Raw genomic sequence first — 21,427 nt, 5'->3', positions numbered from 1 at the left:
TGTCAGACTGGATTGTCACGTCACAGAATGCATTGTGATGTCACAGAATGGATTGTGACGTCACAGAAGGGATTGTGACATCATCAAATGTATTGTGACGTCACAGAACGCATTGTGATATCACAGAATGAATTGTGGCGTGTCAGAATGGATTGTGACATCACATAATGTATTGTTACATCACAGAATGGATTGTGACGTCACGGAACGCATTTTGAAGTCACTGAGTGGATGTTGAAGGCATAAAATGGACTGTGAGGCAAGGGGACTGTGAAGACTCAAAATGGATTGAGAATCGAAAGAATGGATTGTGACGTCACAAGCTGGATTGTGACGTCACTAAATGCATTGTGACGTCACAGAATGGATTGTGGGGTGTCAGAATGGATTGTGACGTCAAAGAATTTATTGTGACGCCAGGGGATTGTGACGTCACACTTTGGATTGTGACGTCACAGAATGCATTGTGACATCACAGAATGGATTGTGTGGTGTCAGACTGGATTGTGACGTCACAGAATGTATTTTGGTGTGTCAGACTCCATTGTGACTTCACAGAATGCATTGTGACGTCACAGAATGCATTGTGACGTCACACAATGTATTTTGGGGTGTCAGACTGCATTGTGACGTCACAGAATGCACTGTGATGTCACAGAATGGATTGTGATGTCACAGAATGGATTGTGATGACATAGAAGGTATTGTGACATCACAGAATGGATTGTGACGCAAGGGGATTGTGACGTCACACTTTGGATTGGGACGTCACAGAATGCATTGGGACGTCACAGAATGTATTTTGGGGTGTCACACTGCATTGTGACATAACAGAATGCATTGTGACGTCACATAATGGATTGTGGGGTGTCATACTGGATTGTGACGTCACACTTTGGATTGTTACGTCACAGAATGGATTGTGACGTCACAGAAGGGATTGTGACGTCAGAAACTGGATTGTGACGTCACAGATTGCATTGTGACGTTACAGAATGGATTTTGGGGTGTCGCACTTTGGATTCTGACGTCACAGAATGCATTGTGACGTCACAGAATGCATTGTGGTGTGTCAGACTGGATTGTGACGTCACAAATTGCATTGTGACGCCAGGGGATTTTGACGTCACACCTTGTATTCTGACGTCACAGTATGCATTGTGACGTCACAGAATGGATTGTGCGGTGTCAGACTGGATTGTGACGTCACAGAATGCATTGTGACGTCACAGAAGGGATTGTGACATCACAGAAGGTACTTTGACGGGATTGTGACGTCACACCTTTGGTTTGTGACGTCACAGAATGCATTGTGACGTCACAGAATGGATTTTGGCGTGTCAGGCCGGATTGTGACGTCACAGAATGGATTGTGACCTCATAGAAGGGATTGTGACATCACTGATTGAATTGTGACGCGAGGGGATTGTGACATCACACTTTGGATTGTGACGTGACAGAATGCATTCTGACATCACAGATTAGATTGTGATGTCACAGAAGGGATTGTGACATCATCGAACGGATTGTGACGCGAAGGGACTGTGACGTCACACTTTGGATTGTGACGTCACAGAATGAATTGTGACGTCACAGAATGGATTGCGGGGTGACGGAATGGATTGTGACATCACAGAAGGGATTGTGACATCACAGAATGGATTGTGACGCGAGGGGATTGTGACATCACACCTTGGATTCTGACATCACAGGATGCATTGTGACGTCACAGAATGGATTGTTGGGTGTCAGACTGGATTGTTACGTCACAGAATGGATTGTGACGTCACAGAATGGATTGTGACGCGAGGGGATTGTGACGTCACATACTGGATTGTGAGGTCACAGAATGCATTGTGACGTCACAGATGGATTGTGGGTTGTCAGACTGGATTGTGACGTCACAGAATGCATTGTGACGTCACAGAATGGATTGTGACGTCACAGAAGGTATTGTGATGTCATAGAATGGATTGTGACGTCACAGAAGGGATTGTGACATCACACTTTGTTTTGTGACGTCACAGAATGCATTGTGACGTCACAGAATGCATTGTGACGTCACAGAATAATTGTGACATCACAGAATGGATTGTGATGTGAGGGGACTGTGACGTCACACTTTGGATTGTGGGGTGTCAGAATTGATTGTGACATCACATAATGTATTGTGACATCACAGAATGGATTGTGACGTCACAGAATGCATTGTGACGTCACTGAGTGTATGTTGATGGCATGGAATGGACTGTGAGGCGTCGGGACTGTGAAGACTCAAAATGGATTGAGAGTTCACAGAATGGATCGTGACGTCACAAGCTGGATTGTGACGTCACAGAATGCATTGTGACGTCACAGAGTGGATTGTGGGGTGTCAGACTGGATTGTGACGTCAAAGAATGTATTGTGACGCCAGGGGATTGTGACGTCACACTTTGGTTTGTGACGTCACAGAATGCATTGTGACATCACAGAATGTATTGTGGGGTGTCAGACTGATTTGTGACGTCACATAATGGATTTTGAAGTCACAGAATGCATTGTGACGTCACATAATGGATTGTGACGTCACAGAAGGGATTGTGACATCATCTAATGGATTGTGACGCGAGGGGATTGTGACTTCACACTTTGGATTGTGACGTCACAGAATGCATTGTGACGTCACAGATTGGATTGTGATGCCACAGAAGTGATTGTGACATCATCGAATTTATTGTGATGCGAGGGGATTGTGACGTCACACTTTGGATTGTGACGTCACAGAATGCATTGTGACATCACAGAATGGATTTTGGTGTGTCAGACTGCATTGTGACTTCACAGAATGGATTGTGACGTCACAGAATGGATTGTGACGTCATAGAAGGGATTGCGACATCACTGAATGGATTGTGACGCGAGGGGATTGTGACGTCACACTTTGGATTGGGACATCAAAGAATGCATTGTGACATCACAGAATGGATTGTTGGGTGTCAGACTTGATTGTGACGTCACAGAATAGATTCTGACGTCATAGATCACATTGTGACGTCACTGCATGCATCTTGAAGACAGAATGGACTGTGAGGCGAGGGGACTGTAAAGACTCAAAATGGATTGAGAATTCACAGAATGGTTTGTGACGTCACACTTTGGATTGTGACGTCACAGAATACATTGTGACTTCACAGAATGAATTGTGGTGTGTCAGAATGGATTGTTACGTCACATAATGAATTGTGACTTCACAGAATGTATTGTGGTGTGTCAGACTGGATTGTGACGTCACAGAATGCATTGTGACGTCACATAATGGATTGTGACATCACAGAATGTATTGTGACATCACAGAAGGGATTGTGACATCACAGAATGTATTGTGACGCGAGGGGATTGTGACGTCACACCTTGGATTCTGACGTCACAGGATGCATTTTGACGTCACAGAATGGACTGTGGGGTGTCAGAATGGATTGTGACGTCACAGAATGCATTGTTACGTCACAGAATGGATTGAGACCTCACAGAAGGGATTGTGACATTACAGAATGGATTGTGACGCGAGGGGATTGTGACGTCACAGAATGGATTGTGACTTCACAGTATGGATTGTGACGTCACAGAATGGATTGTGACGTCACAGAAGGATTTGTGACATCATCGAATGGATTGTGACGCGAGGGTATTGTGACGTCACACTTTGGATTGTGACGTCACAGAATTCATTGTGACGTCCTAGAATGCATTGTAGGGTGTCAGAATGGATTGTGATGTCACATAATGAATTTTGACGTCACAGAATGGATTGTGACGTCACAGAACGCATTGTGACATCACTGAGTGGATGTTGAAGGCATAGAATGGACTGTGAGTCGAGGGGACTGTGAAGACTCAAAATGGATTGAGAATTCACAGAATGGATTGTGACGTCACAAGCTGGATTGTTCTCTGGCTCCCGCAGACTCCCCCTTTTTTCTCTGGCTCCTGCAGACCCTCCCCTTGCTTTCTGGCTCCTGCAGACCCTCCCCTTGTTCTCTGGCTCCCGCAGATCCCCTTGTACCCCTCCCCAGCAGGTTTAATACAGAGATCTTTTGTTTCTCACAAGCCTGTGTTGAAGCTGTAACGGGGTTGGGGGCCTGGATCACATCTGCTGTCTGGGACACAGGGCGTGCAAACCCTGAGGGGTTCAGAGCTGGGTTTGGGGACAGCCTCATCCCTACTCCTTGTGCCCTTTGCCCAGCTGCTCTTCCCACTGTCACGGTTTGGCCTCAGCTGAGAGCTGAGCACCACGCAGCCACTCTCTCTAAGAGGGTTGTCGCAGTTTTGGGTTCTGGTGGAGAAGGAGGGGCTGCAGAGATGTCTGCTGCAAGAAGTAGCCAGAGCTGCCAGCTCTGGGATCCCTGATCCTTCCTGTTTGCCCTCCTAGGAAACGGCAAACTTGTGCCCCGGACTTTTGCTGCTACTCTGAACCAGAGCTCATCCCCTCGGGTACCCGTCTGCAGAGGGGAAAGGGGGGGATGCTCCCGTGACTGCGTATGTTTTGGGATCAAACGTGCACTTTCGCCAGGCATCACTGCTCCCAAAGCTTTCCTCAGCGCAGTAAAAAGCCATGAGCTGAAGAAACTTGTCCTGGTTCCGTTCAGGATGGAGTTAACATTATTTGTAGCAGCGGATGGAATGCTGTGTTTGAGAGTTAAAATGAAAGCAGTTCTGATAACACCCTGATGGTTTTAGTTGCTGTCAGACAGTCAAGGACTCTCTCAGCTCTTCCTATTTCTCTATTCATGAGAACGGAGGGGCGAAGCCAGGACAGGTGACCTAAACTGGCCATAGAGAGTATTCCATGCCAATTACATCCTGACCAGGATATCAGGGGGCTGGCAGGAGGAAGGCTGAGGGCGGCTCCGGGACGCGCGGTTCTTGGGGGACGGTCAGGTTCTGGGACGGCTCTGGGTGGCACGGCCTGAGTTGTGGGTTTGGTGAGAAACTGCATTTTGTATCAACAGCTTCATATATTTTTTGCTTTAAAGTCCTGTCAGCATTGTTATATTTTATCTTTCTGCTATTTTAGTAAACTGTCCTTATCCCAACCCACGGGCCTTTTAGTTTCTTGGGTTTGGGGTTGGTTTTGCCCCTTCCTTTTCCCTTCCCTTGCCTCACCCCCTCCCCCCCGTCCTTTCTGTGTGTCTGAATAAAACTGTCCTGGGAGAGAATCTCCTCTGAAAGCTGACCCCCTTCACATGCTGCTTGGCTGTAGCAGCAGTTGAGGAGAGAGATTTCATGGTTATTAAACTGGATCATGTTGAACTGCTGTTGTCAGAGAAATCTGTCTGTGCCTGTGAGCACAGATGATGCCAGGAAAAGTGTTGGGAGTCCCAGGAGGCCAGTGAGGGAACTGCTGGGCTTGGGGAACAGGAAGGTTCTCCGTAGAAGGTTGGATATCAAGAGACTGCTCTCCCATCCTTTCCAGAACTCATTAGAAGACCTCTGTACAGAGATCCTCTGTAGAATGCTGCTAAAACATCTTCCATGAACTGAAAAATAACAGAAACAATATTTTTTCTGTATGAAAAAATCCTCCATTGTGAAACTCCTTCAAAATTTTCATCACCCAATTAAAACCACTCCAATTACTTTTACAAGTCTTAATTTTTTAGAGAAAATTACCTAGGATATACACTTGTAAGGGCTTTCTGGATGTTAATGACCCTCATGGTGTCTCTGGTGAGTCCAGAGACTTCAGCTACAAAGTGGAGACTGAAGAAACCTCTCCAGAAGTTCAAGTCAGGAGTAATGCCCAAAGTACCTTGAAGCACTAACAGGACCCACTGGGAGCCATTACTGACAAAGCCTCCCCAGGGGCTCGTTAGAGCAGACAACTGGAGGCCATGAGGACAAACATAGGCAAAGCACAGGCAGCTCTGATGCTGAGGACACCCTGGCTTGGTCTGATGAAGCAGAAATGCCAAGTGCTGACCCCCATCCCCTGGGCAGGGAGATCCTGACCCTCAGCTGTGTCTCAGGACTCCTCCTTGGGATATGGGGAGTGTGACACCAAGGGAAGGAAAGGGGTATGACACATGGTGGCCTCCCCTGGGGTAGGTGCAAGGAGGCAACCATGCTCCATGGCCACCAGGACAATGCATCTTACCTGAGGCCTCTGTGGCAGGGACATCAGCCACAGCCAAGGGGGCAAAAATGTCATTTCTATCTGGCCCTTTCAGCCTTGCTGGCACCCTTGGCCATCTGCACCACACTGCCTCACCTAACAATGTCCCTGCCTGTACTGCTGTCTCTCCATCCTCACCAGCTGTTCCTACAAGCACAAAGCCACCAGCTCATCCACACTTCCTCCCAGTGACTGCTTGCCCCACAGCACTACCCTCAGAATGACATTTCTTTATCCTCATGTCCACCCTGGCCTTCAGAGCCGTCAGTTCACATGGACTTCCTTTCTTATGTTCTTTTCACATAGCACAAAGAGGGCTTCCCACAGCCTCCCCTTCCCCAGGCTAAAAAAGCCCAGGTCTCTTGGCAGACTTTCCCTGACCACATACGTGTTCCTCCACATTCCTCCAGGCTGGGAAACCCCACACTGGGACTGACTGCTCCAGAGCTGAGTCCAGATGGACCAGAAAGGCCCTTGTCTGTGCAGCCACACTCCTCCCAATGCAGCCCAATGTGCTCATGGCCAGATTCCCGTCCAGCACCTCTGACCGCTATGGCAGCCTCTGCAATGCCCAAATTTTTCTCCTTGCAGCCAGTTCTCCACCCGGCATGTCTGAGCTGCCTTGATGTGTGGGTGTTGTGCTGGAACCTTTTCTCATGGTGTCACCCCAGCCGAGAGCCGAGCACCACGCAGCCGCGGAGGCAAAAGGAAACCAAAAACCCCTAAACCTCATGGGCTGGGATAAGGACAGTTTACAGTTGACAGCAGAGAGACAGAAACAACAAAAACAACAACAGGACTTTGTAGCAAAACACACACAACTGGTGATGCACAATGCAGTTTGTCACTGAACCCCACAGCTCTGGCCGCACAGCTCACAGACGTCCCGAAAACACGTGTGTCCTGGAGCTGAGTTCTCCTGCCCCCACCACACTCCTTTTATGGTGTGATCTGAATGAAATATGCTTTCTTGGGCAGTTTGGGTCACCTGTCCTGGCTGTGTCCCCTCCCAGCTCCCAGGGTGCTCCTCACTTTCCCATTAGTAGTAGAGAATGAACAACAGCAAAGTCTTGGATTGTTTGTACACAACTAAAGCCTCCCTGTTATCGGCACTGCTCTCATCCTAACAGCCAAATGTGGCACCACATGGGCTGCTAGAAAGAAAATCAACTGTATTCCTCCTGAAACCAGGCCACCTTTGTAGACAACAAGTGCACCACAACGGTGGGCTCACTCCTGTATTCATACAGTGTGGATAATCCCCTTGGTCAGTTATGGTCAGCTGGGCCTGTTCTGTCCACTCCCAGGCACTTGTGCACTCCCAGTTGACTCATTTCTGGAGCGGAACTAGGAAAAAGGCCTCGATGCTGTGCAAGCCCTGCTCAGCAAGGAACAAATATATTTATATAGACTTTATGGTTTACAAATCCAAACACCAGAACTATGGGGGCCACCAACATGAGAATTAATTCCAGATGCAGAGGAAATAGGGGCAGGAGGAGAAGATCTCTTCTGCTTGGAAATCTTCCTGATGTTCTTGTTCATCAAGGTCCATTTGAAGGGAAGCTCCATTTCACTAATGGTTCACATGTGCTTGCTGATAGATCTCCAACTTAAGGTGTTTTTAACAAAATGACAGCAATAGGTGCTAAAGAACCTGGGACTCTATGGCTGATTGTTCAGCATGTTTGAAAGTGAATGATGTTATAGCCTGAAAATGACATTTTTAGGACTGTTCCCATGGCTTGGAATGCCCTGAGCCCAAAGGTTAATGGGGCTGTTAGTGGGCTACCTGAGGAGGTTTCAGGCCATAAACCTTTTTCCGCCCTTGCACCTTTTGCCATGGAGCTGGTGCTGGACATTGAGCAGTTTCAAAGGTGGACACTGTTGAAGCTGGAAAATTACATTGGGCAGAGTTACATCCACTCCCACTTCCCATCTTTCCACTCCGGGGTCTGGGAATGGAGAGACAACTGGTCTTGCCACTAAAGATTGAGGTAAAAAAGGAATTCAGTACATCAGCCTTTTCTTCATCACCTGTCAAAATGGTTCCCCCCTGGATCCAATAAAGGTGGATACTATTTCTGGTATCCATTTGTTCTTAATTCTATAAATACATTAATGACAAAAGGAGGGCCAGGGAGAATCCCCCACCGTCATTGTAGGTCATAAACAAAACTTGCAAGGGCTGAAATGGCCAGAATACCCTCCTCAAGTAGCCCATGAGCAGCCCCAGTAACCTTGGGGGTCAGGGCCTTCCTAGCCAAGGGAATGGAGCTAAGAGTTCCTGATGTTATTTTATGGCTCTACTAGTGTCCTCTTGTGAAAATACTAATCATACATCACTAGTTCCTAAATAAATCTGTGAAGGCTGAAAGATGTTCCTGGGCTGAAACCTCCCCAGGCAGCCCACACGCAGCCCTGGGAACCTTGGGGAGAAGGGCATTCCTAGCCAAGGGAATGGTCCTATAATACCAGACATCATTTTCTGGCTCTACCAGTGTCCACATTCAAAAATGCTAAGCATCCAGTAATAGCTCCCAAACAAAAGGTGTGAGGGCTGAAAGATGTTATTGGCCTGAAACCTCCCACAATATTCCATAAATCACCACAAATTTAAACAAGTAAAAAATACCAAAAGACCAATCACCCTGGGGTAGGCATCTGAGCATGTGAGGCTGAGGATCTGGGGGATTTCACAGAAGAACTGGTCAACAGCATTGCCATGGCAGAGGAGGAGGGAAAATGTATTGGTTGTGAGCAGCACAGCATGGAGAAACCCGCTGCAGCTCCCCTGTGTCTGCCAAGGGCAGGAGGAGGAAGTGGGGAATGAAGCTGCCATGGGATATTTTCTGCCTCTTTGCAGGAAGCCCTATGCAAGGACAACAAGGCAGTAAGAACTTGGGGCACAAAGGTCTATCTTTTTTGATATCTAGGATCTTTTCTGGATTGTGGTCCCCACTTCCCCCAGCTGTAGAGCAGAGATATGTTTTTCCTGATTTTGTTCTTGTGAAACACCAAGAAATGCCCAAATGCTCACTTAAACCCCTTCCTTTCACAGGGGGAATAGTCCCCTCCCTGTCCCTTCCTGAAGGTCCTGTCTCAGATGGAGAGAAGGAAAGGGGATTGTCCTGCCCAGCTCTGGTTTAATCAGGAGAGAGGAATCTGCTGGACAGAAGGATTTTTCCTGAGCCACGGCAGGGAACATCAGAGATGGGAACACAGAATGATCCCCATGAGGCCTGAGACACCAGAGGGAGCCTAGAAGAACTGGTCTTCTCCTCCTGAGCTGGGCTGGGCTCCTGGGATGGAGGGAGCTGATGGCAATACAGCAGCACTGCAGAGAGACAGCTCTGCCCAGGAGCAGCTCCTCTGCCAAGCACACAGGGCTGGGGACACTGCCTGTAGGCACCGAGGGGAGACCTGTGAGGCTGAGAGAGCTGATGGATGCTGAGAGCTCACTGGAGGAGAAATCTCCACAGCCTCTCCCTGGTATGTCTGTGGATGCAGGGCAATGCAGGTTCTGTTCCTGGAGGGATCTCCTAAAGCTGGGACATGGGACAGTGTGTGGGGTCTGTCAGGAGGACAGGTTCTCTCTAGGACCAGAAAGTGCTGCCTGGTAGGGATGCCCTTGTGCCCCATCAGAGGGACAGGGCAGGACAGCTGTCTTCTCCTGGGCATGGCTGCAGAAGAGTGAAGCAGTGTGTGCACCTAGGTGTGCCAAGGCTGTTCTCGTGAACATGGTCCCTCCAACTCAGGAGCTTTGTGCTGTGGCAGGGACTCTGCTGCTGCCAGGGTCAGCACTCAGCCTGCCTGCTGGGCTTCCAGCAGCATCACCCCAGAGTGGCAAGTGACCCATGGAAGGACAGTGCAGGGTCCTTCTTCCGTCAGTGTGCTGCATAGGACAGGTTTGCTCCCAGGTCCAGCTCATCCCTGGGAACTTCCCAGAGACTTTTCAAGAACACCAAGGACGCATTTTCCACTCCAGGTAAAGAGTCTTTACTTTGAATTTTTGTCTCCTGTTTGCTGGGTGGGAAGTGGGAGCTGAGCTTTTCTTGGTAACTTTGCAGAAGGCAGTGCAAACTCATTGGTCATTAGGACTTGTCAGAGCATCTCCTGAGCCCTGCACACACAGAGGTTCCCTGGGGCAGTGCCCTGATGCCAGGAGGGGTCTGCAGAGCAGAGCTGAGCACAGGACAGGATGGATGAGTTCTGAGACCACAGAGCAGGAGGTGACATGGGGAAAGAGAAGCAGCTTCAGGGACAGTTCCCAGCAGCAGAGACATTGTCAGGGAGGGAGAAGGAGCTGCTCCCAGAAATGCCCTGGCTGTGGGGATTTGGGACCTCCCTGACATCCCCTGCAGTGTTGACACACAGCTACCCCCTGGTTTCTACCACTCAGCACAGACTCGGCACCCAGATATCCAGGGTTTCAGACTGAGTTCCTTTCTGTCTGTCTTTCCCTGTCCTTCCAGCCTCGGCTTCAGCAATTCTCACTGTTTCACATCCTGTCCTTTCTGCTTTTGTCCCACCTTTACTTGGGTCTCTGAGCACGTCCCTTATTGTTGGAGCTGTGGACACTGAGCTGACCCTCACTTCAGGACCCCGATCTGTAGGACTGAGGATTTCCCAGGGGCTCTGCTGGGCTGCAGGCTGCCTCCCACAATGGCACTGCTCTCCCAGGGACTCTTGTGACCCAGAGAGGAGCCCCATGCAGGAGACATCTCGGCACAGAGGCTGTGGCAATGCCACTCATCACCTGTGTGTGGGCAGCTGCACTGAGCCCTGTGTGTCCCTGGCTGGGAGTGGGGAGCTGAGATCCTCCTTGGGTAGGATGAGACTGCAGGAGGGCTTTGGAGCTCTGCCCTGCGAGACTGGATTCCTCAGCTCTCTGTGGGGTCCAGTTTCTTCTGACAGGAACAGTAGGGTGTGATCACAGAGCGTCCAGCACAGGGCAGCTGAGAGCAGGGCTGATGGACAGAGCAGCTCTCCCCACTCTGTACCCAGGGGAAGGTTTCACTGGCACTGCAGCAGCAATGTCAGGGAGCTCTGACAGGAGAAACACTCCTCAGTTCCTTCTTATCCACAGGGGATTTAGTCTGAGTTCAGGCCATGCTTCTATTTACTTACTGCTGCCAGGCAGGACTGAGTTCTGAAGAGCCCACAGCCAACCCTCCTCCCATCAGTGGCATGCTCAAGTCAGCACAAAGCAGACCTCCCAGAAGGGATGAGCCAAATCTCTTCCTGAATACAGAGACTCAATGTGAAATGGAAACTGTTTCCCTCAGAGAAGAGTTCCCTAACTTCTCACTGCCTTTTCCACCTTGGACAGGTCTCCACACTTGGCAGCAGCAGATGTCCAACAGCAGCTCCATCAGCCAGTTCCTCCTCCTGGCCTTTGCACACACACGGGAGATGCAGCTCCTGCACTTCTGCCTCTTCCTGGGCATCTACCTGGCTGCTCTCCTGGGCAATGGCCTCATCATCATCACCATAGCCCATGACCACCACCTCCACACCCCCATGTACTTCTTCCTCCTCAACCTCTCTCTTACTGACCTTGGCTGCATCTCTACCACTGTTCCCAAATCCATGACCAATTCCTTGTTGGACACCAGGGCCATTTCCTACACAGGATGTGTTGCTCAACTCTTTTTCTTTGTATTTTTGATGTCAACAGAGTACTATATTCTCACTGTCATGGCCTACGACCGCTACGTTGCCATCTGCCATCCCCTGCATTATTGGACCCTCCTGGGCAGCAGAGCTTGTGTCCACATGGCAGCAGCTGCCTGGGCCAGTGGGTTTCTCAATGCTGTACTGTACTCTTCCAATACATTTTCACTGCCCCTCTGCCATGGCAATGCTGTTGACCAGTTCTTCTGTGAAATCCCCCAGATCCTCAAGCTCTCCTGCTCAGATGCCTACCTCAGGGAAACTGGACTCATTGTGGTCAGTGTCTGTTTAGGTTTTGGGTGTTTTGTGTTCATTGTGGTGTCCTATGTGCAGATCTTCAGGGCTGTGCTGAGGATCCCCTCACAGCAGGGACGGCACAAAGCCTTTTCCACCTGCCTCCCTCACCTGGCCGTGGTCTCCCTGTTTCTCAGTACTGCCGTGTTTTCCAACCTGAAGCCCCCTTCCATGTCCTCCCTATTTCTGGACTTGGTATTGTCATTGCTTTACTCAATGCTTCCACCAGCAGTGAACCCCCTCATCTACAGCATGAGGAACCAGGAGCTCAAGGATGCCATGTGGAAACTGAGGACTGGATGTTTCTAAGCAGCTCTTCTTCTGCACATTGCTGGCCATGGTAACTCATGTTAGGATCAATCTGTATCTAGTGGGTTTATTAGTTGTTGGGGTTTTTTTACTCTCAGTTTGTCTATGCTTTAATAAAATCACCCATGTTCATCCCATTCCTAATGCAGGTTCTCGTGGTGGTGTTTGACTCAGACATGGAAGCAGAAGAAATATTCACCTTCCACTCTACCTGCATTAAAGCCAGTCTGTCTCATTCATTTCCATCATTCAGGTGTTTCCACATCTCCTGATCATACAGCCATTCCTAAGGACATCTTTTCTGCATATCAGATGAATTTCAGCAGTTCTCAACAGTTTTCTACCTCCACATGCTCTTTGGTCATTCAGATGCTGCTCAGCTCTCTGGTTTATACTTTGAGCTCCAGAGAGTTGGAAAACATCTCGTCTTTCAGAAGTCCAATGAATTGTTCTATCAGATGATCAGGGTGTTGATAAGTGACCTTTCTATGTATCTGAATAAAACTGTCCTGGTAGAGAATCCCCTCTGAAAGCTGACCCCCTTCACATGCTGCTTGGCCTTAGCAGGCAGCTGAGGAGAGAGATTTCATGGTTATTAAACTGGATCTTGTTTAACTGCTGTTTGTTGTCAGAGAAATCTGTCTGTGCCTGTGAGCACAGATGATGGGAGGAAAAGTGTTGGGAGTCCCAGGAGGCCAGTGAGGGAACTGCTGGGCTTGGGGAAGAGCAAGGTTCTCCAGACAGGGTTGGGTCCCTAGAGACTGCTTTTCCTGCCTTTTCAGATCTCTGTAGGAGACAGATATCCATCACAGAATGCTGCTGTCACTTCTTCTATCAACTGAGCCATGGCAGAAAATACCTGAGACTGGAAAAAGGTCCTCCATGGGAAATTCCCTTTAAATCTTCATCAATAAGGACCTAACAATAATCCAGTTAGTTGTAGATTTCTTGAGTTTTTTAATGAAAGGGACTCTCTCTAAGAGTTTGTTCATGCTTGGGGGAAGAGGTGGGAATGAATAGAGAGAAAAGTAAATCAAAACCTAGACATTTTTTCTTACAGTTCCAGACCAATGAACCGCCAACATGCAAATTAATTCCACCCCAGCCAAAATAATGTCAGGAGAAGATCTTTTCTGATGGAAATGTTTCTGTTCATCAAATCCCAGAGTTTCTCAAGGTCTGTTTGCAGGGAAGCTCCACTTTGTTCACAGTTCATGTGTGCTTGGAGATGGCTCTCCAACTGCTGGTGCCTCCAAAAAAAATGACAGCCCTAGGTGTTAAAGAACCTGGGACTCTATTGCTGGACATTCAGCATGTTCGAGGGTCAATGAAGGTAGAGCCCAAAAATGACATCAGGTATTTTTCGGACTGTTCCTGTGGCTAGGAATGCCCTGAGGCCCAATCTTACTGGTGCTCCTAGTGCAGTATTTGGGAAGGGTTCAGGCCAGGAACATCTTTCATCCCTCGCACCTTTTGTTTGGGATCTGTTGCTGCACGTTTAACAAGGTCAAAGTTGGTCAATAGTACAGCCTGAAAATGACATCAGGCACTGTTAGGATGATTTCATTGTCTATGACAGCACTGAGCTGCAAGAGTACTGGGTCCTAAGGTTACTGGGCCTGCTAGTGGCCTGCCCTGGGAGGCTTCAGGCCAGGAAGATTACTAGTCTCTTGTAACTTTTGTTTGGGAGCTAGTGATGGATGTTTAGCAGTTTCAAAACTAGAAGCTGGTAGAGCTGAAAACTGATGTCTAGCACTGTTATCACCATTCCATTGTCTAGAAAAGCCCTAAGCCCCAACATTACTGGGGCATCTTTTGGGCTCCCTGGGGAGGTTTCCAGGAAGAAGATCTTTAGGCCCTTGCACCTTTTGACTGGGAGCTATAGCTAGATGCTTAGCACTGCTGAAGGTGGATGCTGTTAGAGCCAGAAAATATCATCAGGTCTTGTTACGACCGTTCCCTTAGGCAAGGAAAGCCCTGATCCCCAAGGGTGCTGCGGCTCCTAGTGGGCTACCTAGGCAGGTTTCAGGTCAGGAACATCAGTCATCCTTTGAGCCTTTCATTTGTAAACTATTAGTTGACATTTAGCAGTTTTGAAGAGGGAGGCTGTTAGAGCCTGAAAATAACATCAGACAACGTTAGGACTGTTACCTTGGTAAGGATAGACCTGAGCCTCAAGGCTACTGGAGAATCTGGCAGGCTACCTACTGGGGTTTGAGGGCAGGAACATCTTTCAGCCCTCTAATTTTTCGGGGGTGGGGGTGGGGGGGTGGGATATTTATTGCTGGGGGTTTAGCAGTTTTGAAGCTGGATGCTGTTAGAGTTAGAAAATGATGTCAGGCACTATTAGGACCATTCTGTTGTCTTTGAAAGATGTGAGCCCCAAGGCTACTGGGTCTGCTAGTGGGCTACCTGGGGAGGTTTCAGGCCAGGAAGATTACTAGGCCCTCACAACTCTTGTTTGGGAGCTATTGCTGGATGTTGAGCAGGGTCAAATGTGGATGCTGGTAGCGTCTGAAAATGACATCGGGCACTGTTAGGACTGTTCTCCTAGCAAGCAAATCCCTGATTCCCAAGGTTACTAGGGTAGCTAGTTGGCTACCTGGGGAGGTTTCATTCCAAGGAACTTCCTCTGCTCCAGCTTGCACCCGTTGCCCCTTGTCCTATCACTGGCCATCACTGAGAAGAGCCTGGCTCTGTCCTCCTGACTCTCGCCCTTTATGTATTTCTAAACATGAATAAGGTCACCCCTCCCTCTCTTCTTCTCCAAGCTAAAGAGGCCCAGCTGCCTCAGCCTTTCCTCATAAGGAAGATGTTCTACTCCCTTAACCATCTTGCTGGCCCTGTGCTGGACTCCTTCAAGGAGTTCTCTGTCCTTCTTGAACTGAGGGGCCCAGAACTGGACACAACATTCCAGGTGCAGTCTCTCCAGGGCATAGGAGAGGGGGTAAAGGATCTCTCTTGACCTACAGATCACACACTTGCTAGTCCCTCGTAGTGGCACCCCAGGATGCCATTGGCCCTTGTAGCCGGGAGGGCACCTTGTTGGCTCATGGTCATGCTGCCCCCATGTCCCTCTCACCTCGGCTGCTCCCCAACAGGCCAGTCCCCAACCTATACTGGTAGATGGGGGTGTTCTTCCCCAGATGCAAGACACTACACTTGCCCTTGTTATTACTTCTCCTTGCAAGTAGTAGTGCCAAGAACAACTCCACATATACCAAAGAGTCGTGGGGGCAGACTAGAGCTGGAGAAGGATGTCTTTTGACCTACTAACCACACCCCTTCTAATACACCCCAGGATGCCATTGGCCTTGTTACCATGAGGGACATTGCTGGCTCATGGTCACCCTGCTGTCCACCAGGACCCCCAGGTCCCTCCCACCTACCCTGCTCTCCAACAGGCCAGTCCCCAACCTATACTGGTACCTGGGGTTGTTCTTCCCCCAATGCAAGACCCTACACTTGCCCTTATTAAATCTCACTAAACTTCTCCCCACAAGTAGGAATACCAAGAACAACTCCAAATATACAAAAGAGTTGTGAGGCAGTCACATTCCTGCCCTGCTGTCATGCACTGGGGAGCTGGAAGAAGCTTCGTGAAGTTTGACCCAAATGAAGTTAACCCGGATGAAGTTTGTGGGTTATACTGAACTCAGTGGGGATACAGACACTGGGGAAGGGGCTGCCATCTGGTGGGAAGACATGGAATGAAGAATGGGTAAGGTGAAGTGTGGGGTCTAGGAGCTGGGAAAGTATAATCCAAGAGTGCAGCACTGACTGGGATCCACCTGGCTGGAGAAGAGCTCTGAGGGAAGGTACATGGGGGTTCTTGTGAACAAGCAGCTCACTAGGAATAAACAGAGAAATGCTGAGGCAAACGACTCCCAGGTGCATCAGCACGGGTATCAACTGCAGACATAAAGAAGTCACTGTCCCACTCTACTCAACACTTGACAGGCCACGCCTGGGGTACTGGGTGAAGTTATGGCCAGGCTGAAGAAGGTCCAGAGAAGGGCCACAAAGATGACCCAAGGCCTGGGCAGCCTGCCATCTGAGGAAAGGCTGAGGGAGCTGCTTTTCTTCAGCCTTCAGAAAACAAGGACACCTCATCAATAGGTCCCAGTACTTAAAGACTCTCTACAAAGAAGGGAGAGACTCCTGTTTTTTGAAGGACTCACAAGAAATAGCTGAGCAATAATGGGTGCAAGTTCCTCCTGGAGACATTCCCACAGGACACAGGGAAAATGTTTTGCCCTGAGAACAAGCAGCCTTTGGCATAATCTCCCATGGGAAGTGATGGATTCCCCAACATCAGAGGTTTATAAGATTCAGTGAGATGGGGTGCAGGGCCAGCTGGTCTGTGTGGTGCTTTTCTGGAGACTGAGTGCTTGCCAAAAATTATTGGATCAAATGATCCTTCAGTTTCCTTCCTACCTGGTAGTCCGTGGCTGTGTGATTCTATTAATATCATCACTGTCTTCCAGAAGCCTTCTGGAGAGGTTGAACCCTCCAATATTGACCCTCTGGCACCTGCAACTGTGGTTCTGTTCCAAGACAAAGAAGAGCAGGCTGCGAGAACATGAGGCTTCTACCAGTGGCCCACTCCTATGTCATTTAGAAAGCATCTCTTGGTTTTATTTTTGTATTTCTCATGTTCTTTAACACCTAGTGCTGTCATTTTATCAGAGGCACCACACGTTGGAGAGCCATCGGTAAGCACAGATTAACTGCACACAAAATGGAGCTTCCTTTCAATGAGGCCTTGAGCAACTCTGGGATTTGAGGAACAGGAACATCAAGAAGATTTCCCAACAGAAGAGATCTCCTCCTCCTGACCTGTAATTTTCAAGTTGGTGGCCCCCATATTTTGTGGTTTGTATTTGTCAGTCTAAATGAATGTGTTTGCTCTTTGCTGAGCAGAGCTGGAACAGCATCAAGGGCCTTTGTCTAATTCTGCTCCAGAAATGAGTCAACTGGGAGTGCACAATTGCCTGGGAGGGGACAGAACAGGCTCAGCTGACCATAACTGACCAAGGGGATTATCCCGACTACAGGAGTGAGCCCACTGTTGTGTTGCACTTGTTGTCTACAAGGGTGGCATAGATTTGGCTAGGATAGAGTTGTTTGTTCTTCTTACAGGCGGTGGAATGCCATGTTTGGGAGTTCAGATGAGAGCAGTGCTGATAACACAGGGATGGTTTGGTGGTTGCCAAGCAATCAAGGACTTTGGGGGTTGGACCCGATGATATCTCGAGGTCCCTTCCAACCCCTATGATTCTGTGATTCTGTGATTCTATGAGTTTTCAGTTGTTCATGCTCCCTGCAAAGGAGAAGGTGGGGGCTGCCCAGGGAGGTGGGAGGGGACAAACAAAGGTCAGGAGACCCGACCTGGCCAAAGAGTGTATGCCATCCATTTATGTCATGCTCAGGTAAGGACAGAAGCCGGTGAGGATAGGATCCTGCAGATCCAGGATGTGTATTTTTGGGGACTGAGCAGCTTCAGGACAGCTCTGAGATGTATGGCCAGAGCTGTGCAATTTGGTGAGAAACTGCATTGTACATCAACAGTTTGTGTCTCTCTGCTGTCCCAGTAAACTGTCCGTATCCCAACCTGCAAGGTTTGGGGTTTTTGGTTTCCTTTACCCTCCCTTCTTCCCCCTGCCCACAATCCCCCCCTACACACACATCCTCTTAGAGAGAGAGAGCGGCTGCGTGGTGCTCGGCTCTTGGCTGGGGTGAAACCATGACGAAAGGTTCCAGCACAACACCCACACATCAAGGCAGCGCAGACATGATGAGTGGATAACCACCCACAAGGAGAAGAATTTGGGCATTGCAGGGGCTGCCATAGCAGCCAGAGGTGCTGAAGAGGAATCTGGCCATGAGCACATTGGGCTGCACAAGACTGGTCCATCTGGACTCAGCACTGCTGAGGCCACCTCTGGAGCAGTCAGTCCCAGTGTGGGGCTCCTCCAGTCTAAGGAATGAGGAGGAACACGTATGTGGTCAGAGAAAGTCTGCCAAGATACAGTTAGGGGTCTTGTGTGGAGAGGCTGAGAGACCCAGGCTTCTTTAGCCTGGAGAAGGGGAGGCTGGGGGAAGCCCTCTTTGTGCTACAGGGAAAGAACATAAGGAAGTCCACATGAAACTGTGGCTCTGAAGGTCAGAGTGGACATGAGGATGAAGAAATGTCATTCTGAGGGTAATGCTGTGGTGCAAGAAGTCACTGGGAGGAAGTGTGGATGAGCTGGTGGCTTTGTGCTTGTGGGAACAGCTTGTCTGGTGGGTGAGAAATCACTATATGCAGGGACATAGTGTGGTGAGAAAAGGGTAGGGAAGGGCCTGCAGCCTACAGGAAAACATGCACAGGTGTGGGGCAGTGTGTCATGGGTTGTGGTGCAGATGGCCATGGGTGCGAGCCAGGCTACATGGGTCTGATAGAAATGAGATTTTGGCTCCCTCCTCTATGGCTGAGGTCCCTGCCACAGAGGCATCAAAGGTGCCACACTGTCCTCACAGCCATGGAGCATCCTTGTACCCACCCCAGGGGAGGCCACCATGTGTCATACCACTCTCCTTCCCTTGGCATCACACTCCCCACATCATAAAGGAAGAACCATCCAACACAGGCGAGGGTGAGGATCTCCCCGCCCAGTGGCTGGGGGTCAGCACTGGCATTGCTGCTTCATCAGACCAAGCCAGGTTGTCCTCAGCATCAGAGCTGCCTGTGCTTTGCCTGGGTTTGTCCTCATGGCCTCCAGCAGTCTGCTGTAATGAGCCCAATAGGAGCAGACAAATTTCTCTGACAACAGACAGCAGTTAATCATGACCCTTCTTAATAAACATGAAATCTCTCCTCAGCTGCCTGCTACGGCCAAGAAGCGTGTGAAGGGGGTCAGCTTTCAGAGGAGGTTCTCTCCAAGAACAGTCCTTGATGGACCAAAGAGCAAGCAGAGGTGGAAAACAGTGATGAAACTGAAGTGGATATGCCCAGCTAGTCTGCTGAAAAGATGTCCTTAGGCCTGGCTGTGTCATCAGGAGAGGTGGAAACACCTGAATGCTGAGGAACATGAAAGAGACAGACTACCAGGCTAATGTAGGTACAAGGGAAGGTGAGTATTTCTTATGCCTGCATCAGTAAATTGTATCTAAATGTATGAAATAATTGTGGCCCTTTGCAAGCAAACAAGATACAAAGAGAGCAGAGCTCATCACTACGCAGTGTCTCAGTACAAGATCTGGAGATACGTCACAAGGAGTGGTAGGAATGTGGCCCATGTTAATATAGCTTAGACAAAACAGACTGAAAAGAAAATAAAACAACTAAAAACCTACTAAATACAAACAGGTCCTAACGAGAGTTACATGGCCAGTGATATACAAATGAAGATGGGCAGTATATTGCTGCTTAAAAACATCCAGTCCTCAGTTTCCACATGGCATCCTTGAGCTCCTGGTTCCTCATGCTGTAGATGAGGGGGTTCACTGCTGGTGGAACCACCGAGTACAGAAATGCCAATACCAGGTCCAGAAATAGGGAGGAGATGGAAGGGGGCTTCAGGTAGGCAAAGAAGGCAGTGCTGACAAACAGGGAGACCACGGCCAGGTGAGGGAGGCAGGTGGAAAAGGCTTTGTGCCGTCCCTGCTGTGAGGGGATCCTCAGCACAGCCCTGAAGATCTGCACATAGGACACCACAATGAACACAAAACAACCAAAAGCTAAAAAAGCACTGACCACAATGAGTCCAGTTTCCCTGAGGTAGGCATCTGAGCAGGAGAGCTTGAGGACCTGGGGGATTTCACAGAAGAACTGGTCAACATCATTGCCATGGCAGAGGGGGAGTGAAAATGTATTGGCTGTGTGCAGCACAGCATGGAGAAACCCACTGGCCCAGGCAGCTGCTGCCATGTGGACACAAGCTCTGCTGCCCAGGAGGGTCCCGTAGTGCAGGGGGTGGCAGATGGCAACGTAGCGGTCATAGGCCATGACAGTGAGGAGAAAGTGCTCTGTGACAATCAAGAATAAAAAGAAAAGTTGTTGAGCCAGACATCCTGTGTAGGAAATGGCCCTGGTGTCCCACAAGGAATTGGCCATGGATTTGGGAACAGTGGTAGAGATGTAGGCAAGATCAACAACAGAGAGGTTGAGGAGGAAGAAGTACATGGGGGTGTGGAGGTGGTGGTCCCAGGCTATGGTGATGATGATGAGGCCATTGCCCAGGAGGGCAGCCAGGTAGATGCCCAGGAAGAGGCAGAAGTGCAGGAGCTGCAGCTCCCGTGTGTCTGCAAAGGCCAGGAGGAGGAACTGGCTGATGGAGCTGCTGTTGGACATCTGCTGGGATCCAGTGTGGAGACCTGTCAAAGAATAAAAAGGTAGTGAGATGTTAGGGAACAATTCTTTGAGGGAAACAGTTTCAAATTCACAATAACTCCCTGTATTCAGGAAGCCTTTTGGCAGGTTCCTTTTGGCAGGTCTCTTTTGTGCTGGCTTGAGCGTGTCACTGCTGGGAGGAGGGTTGGCTGTGGGCTCTGGAGAACTCAGTCCTGCCTGGCAGCAGTCAGTAAATAGAAGGATGGCCTGATCTCAGACTAAATCCCCTGTGGATAGGAAGGAGCTGAGGAGTGTTTCTTCTGTCAGAACTGCCTGACATTGCTGCTGCAGTGCCAGTGAAACCTTCCCCTGGGTACAGAGTGGGGAGAGCTGCTCTGTCCATCAGCCCTGCTCTCAGCTGCCCTGTGCTGGACGCTCTGTGATCACACCCTGCTGTTCCCTGCAGAAGAAACTGGACCCCACAGAGAGCTGAGGAATCCAGTCTCGCAGGGCAGAGCTCCAAAGCCCTCCTGCAGTCTCATCCCACCCAAGGAGGATCTCAGCTCCCCGCTCCCAGCCAGGGACACACAGGGCTCAGTGCAGCTGCCCACACACAGGTGATGAGTGGCATTGCCACAGCCTCTGTGCCGAGATGTCTCCTGTATGGGGCTCCTCTCTGG

At 49.4% G+C, this 21,427-nt stretch overlaps 2 protein-coding genes across 2 annotated transcripts; one reads left to right on the top strand and one right to left on the bottom strand.

Annotated features, from left to right (window-relative positions):
• Positions 1–11,509: 11,509 nt before the first annotated feature.
• LOC311204793 (olfactory receptor 14A16-like) lies at positions 11,510–12,433 on the top strand (the record flags this gene model as incomplete). Its single annotated transcript, XM_084281147.1, has 1 exon — positions 11,510–12,433. The coding sequence occupies one exon, from the start codon at positions 11,510–11,512 to the stop codon at positions 12,431–12,433; it is 924 nt and encodes a 307-aa protein (XP_084137273.1).
• Positions 12,434–19,844: 7,411 nt separating this feature from the next.
• LOC311204794 (olfactory receptor 14A16-like) lies at positions 19,845–20,768 on the bottom strand (the record flags this gene model as incomplete). The annotated part of the gene is made up of 1 exon (XM_084281148.1): positions 19,845–20,768. One exon carries the CDS (start codon positions 20,766–20,768, stop codon positions 19,845–19,847), a length of 924 nt encoding a protein of 307 aa, XP_084137274.1.
• Between the last annotated feature and the right edge of the window lie 659 nt (positions 20,769–21,427).

The sequence above is a fragment of the Gallinula chloropus genome (genome assembly GCF_964237585.1).
Source record: "Gallinula chloropus genome assembly, contig: HAP1_SCAFFOLD_126, whole genome shotgun sequence".
In the NCBI taxonomy this organism is placed as follows: domain Eukaryota; kingdom Metazoa; phylum Chordata; class Aves; order Gruiformes; family Rallidae; genus Gallinula; species Gallinula chloropus.
Note: the sequence above shows the minus strand (reverse complement) of the source record. Positions and strands in the feature narration are given on the sequence as shown.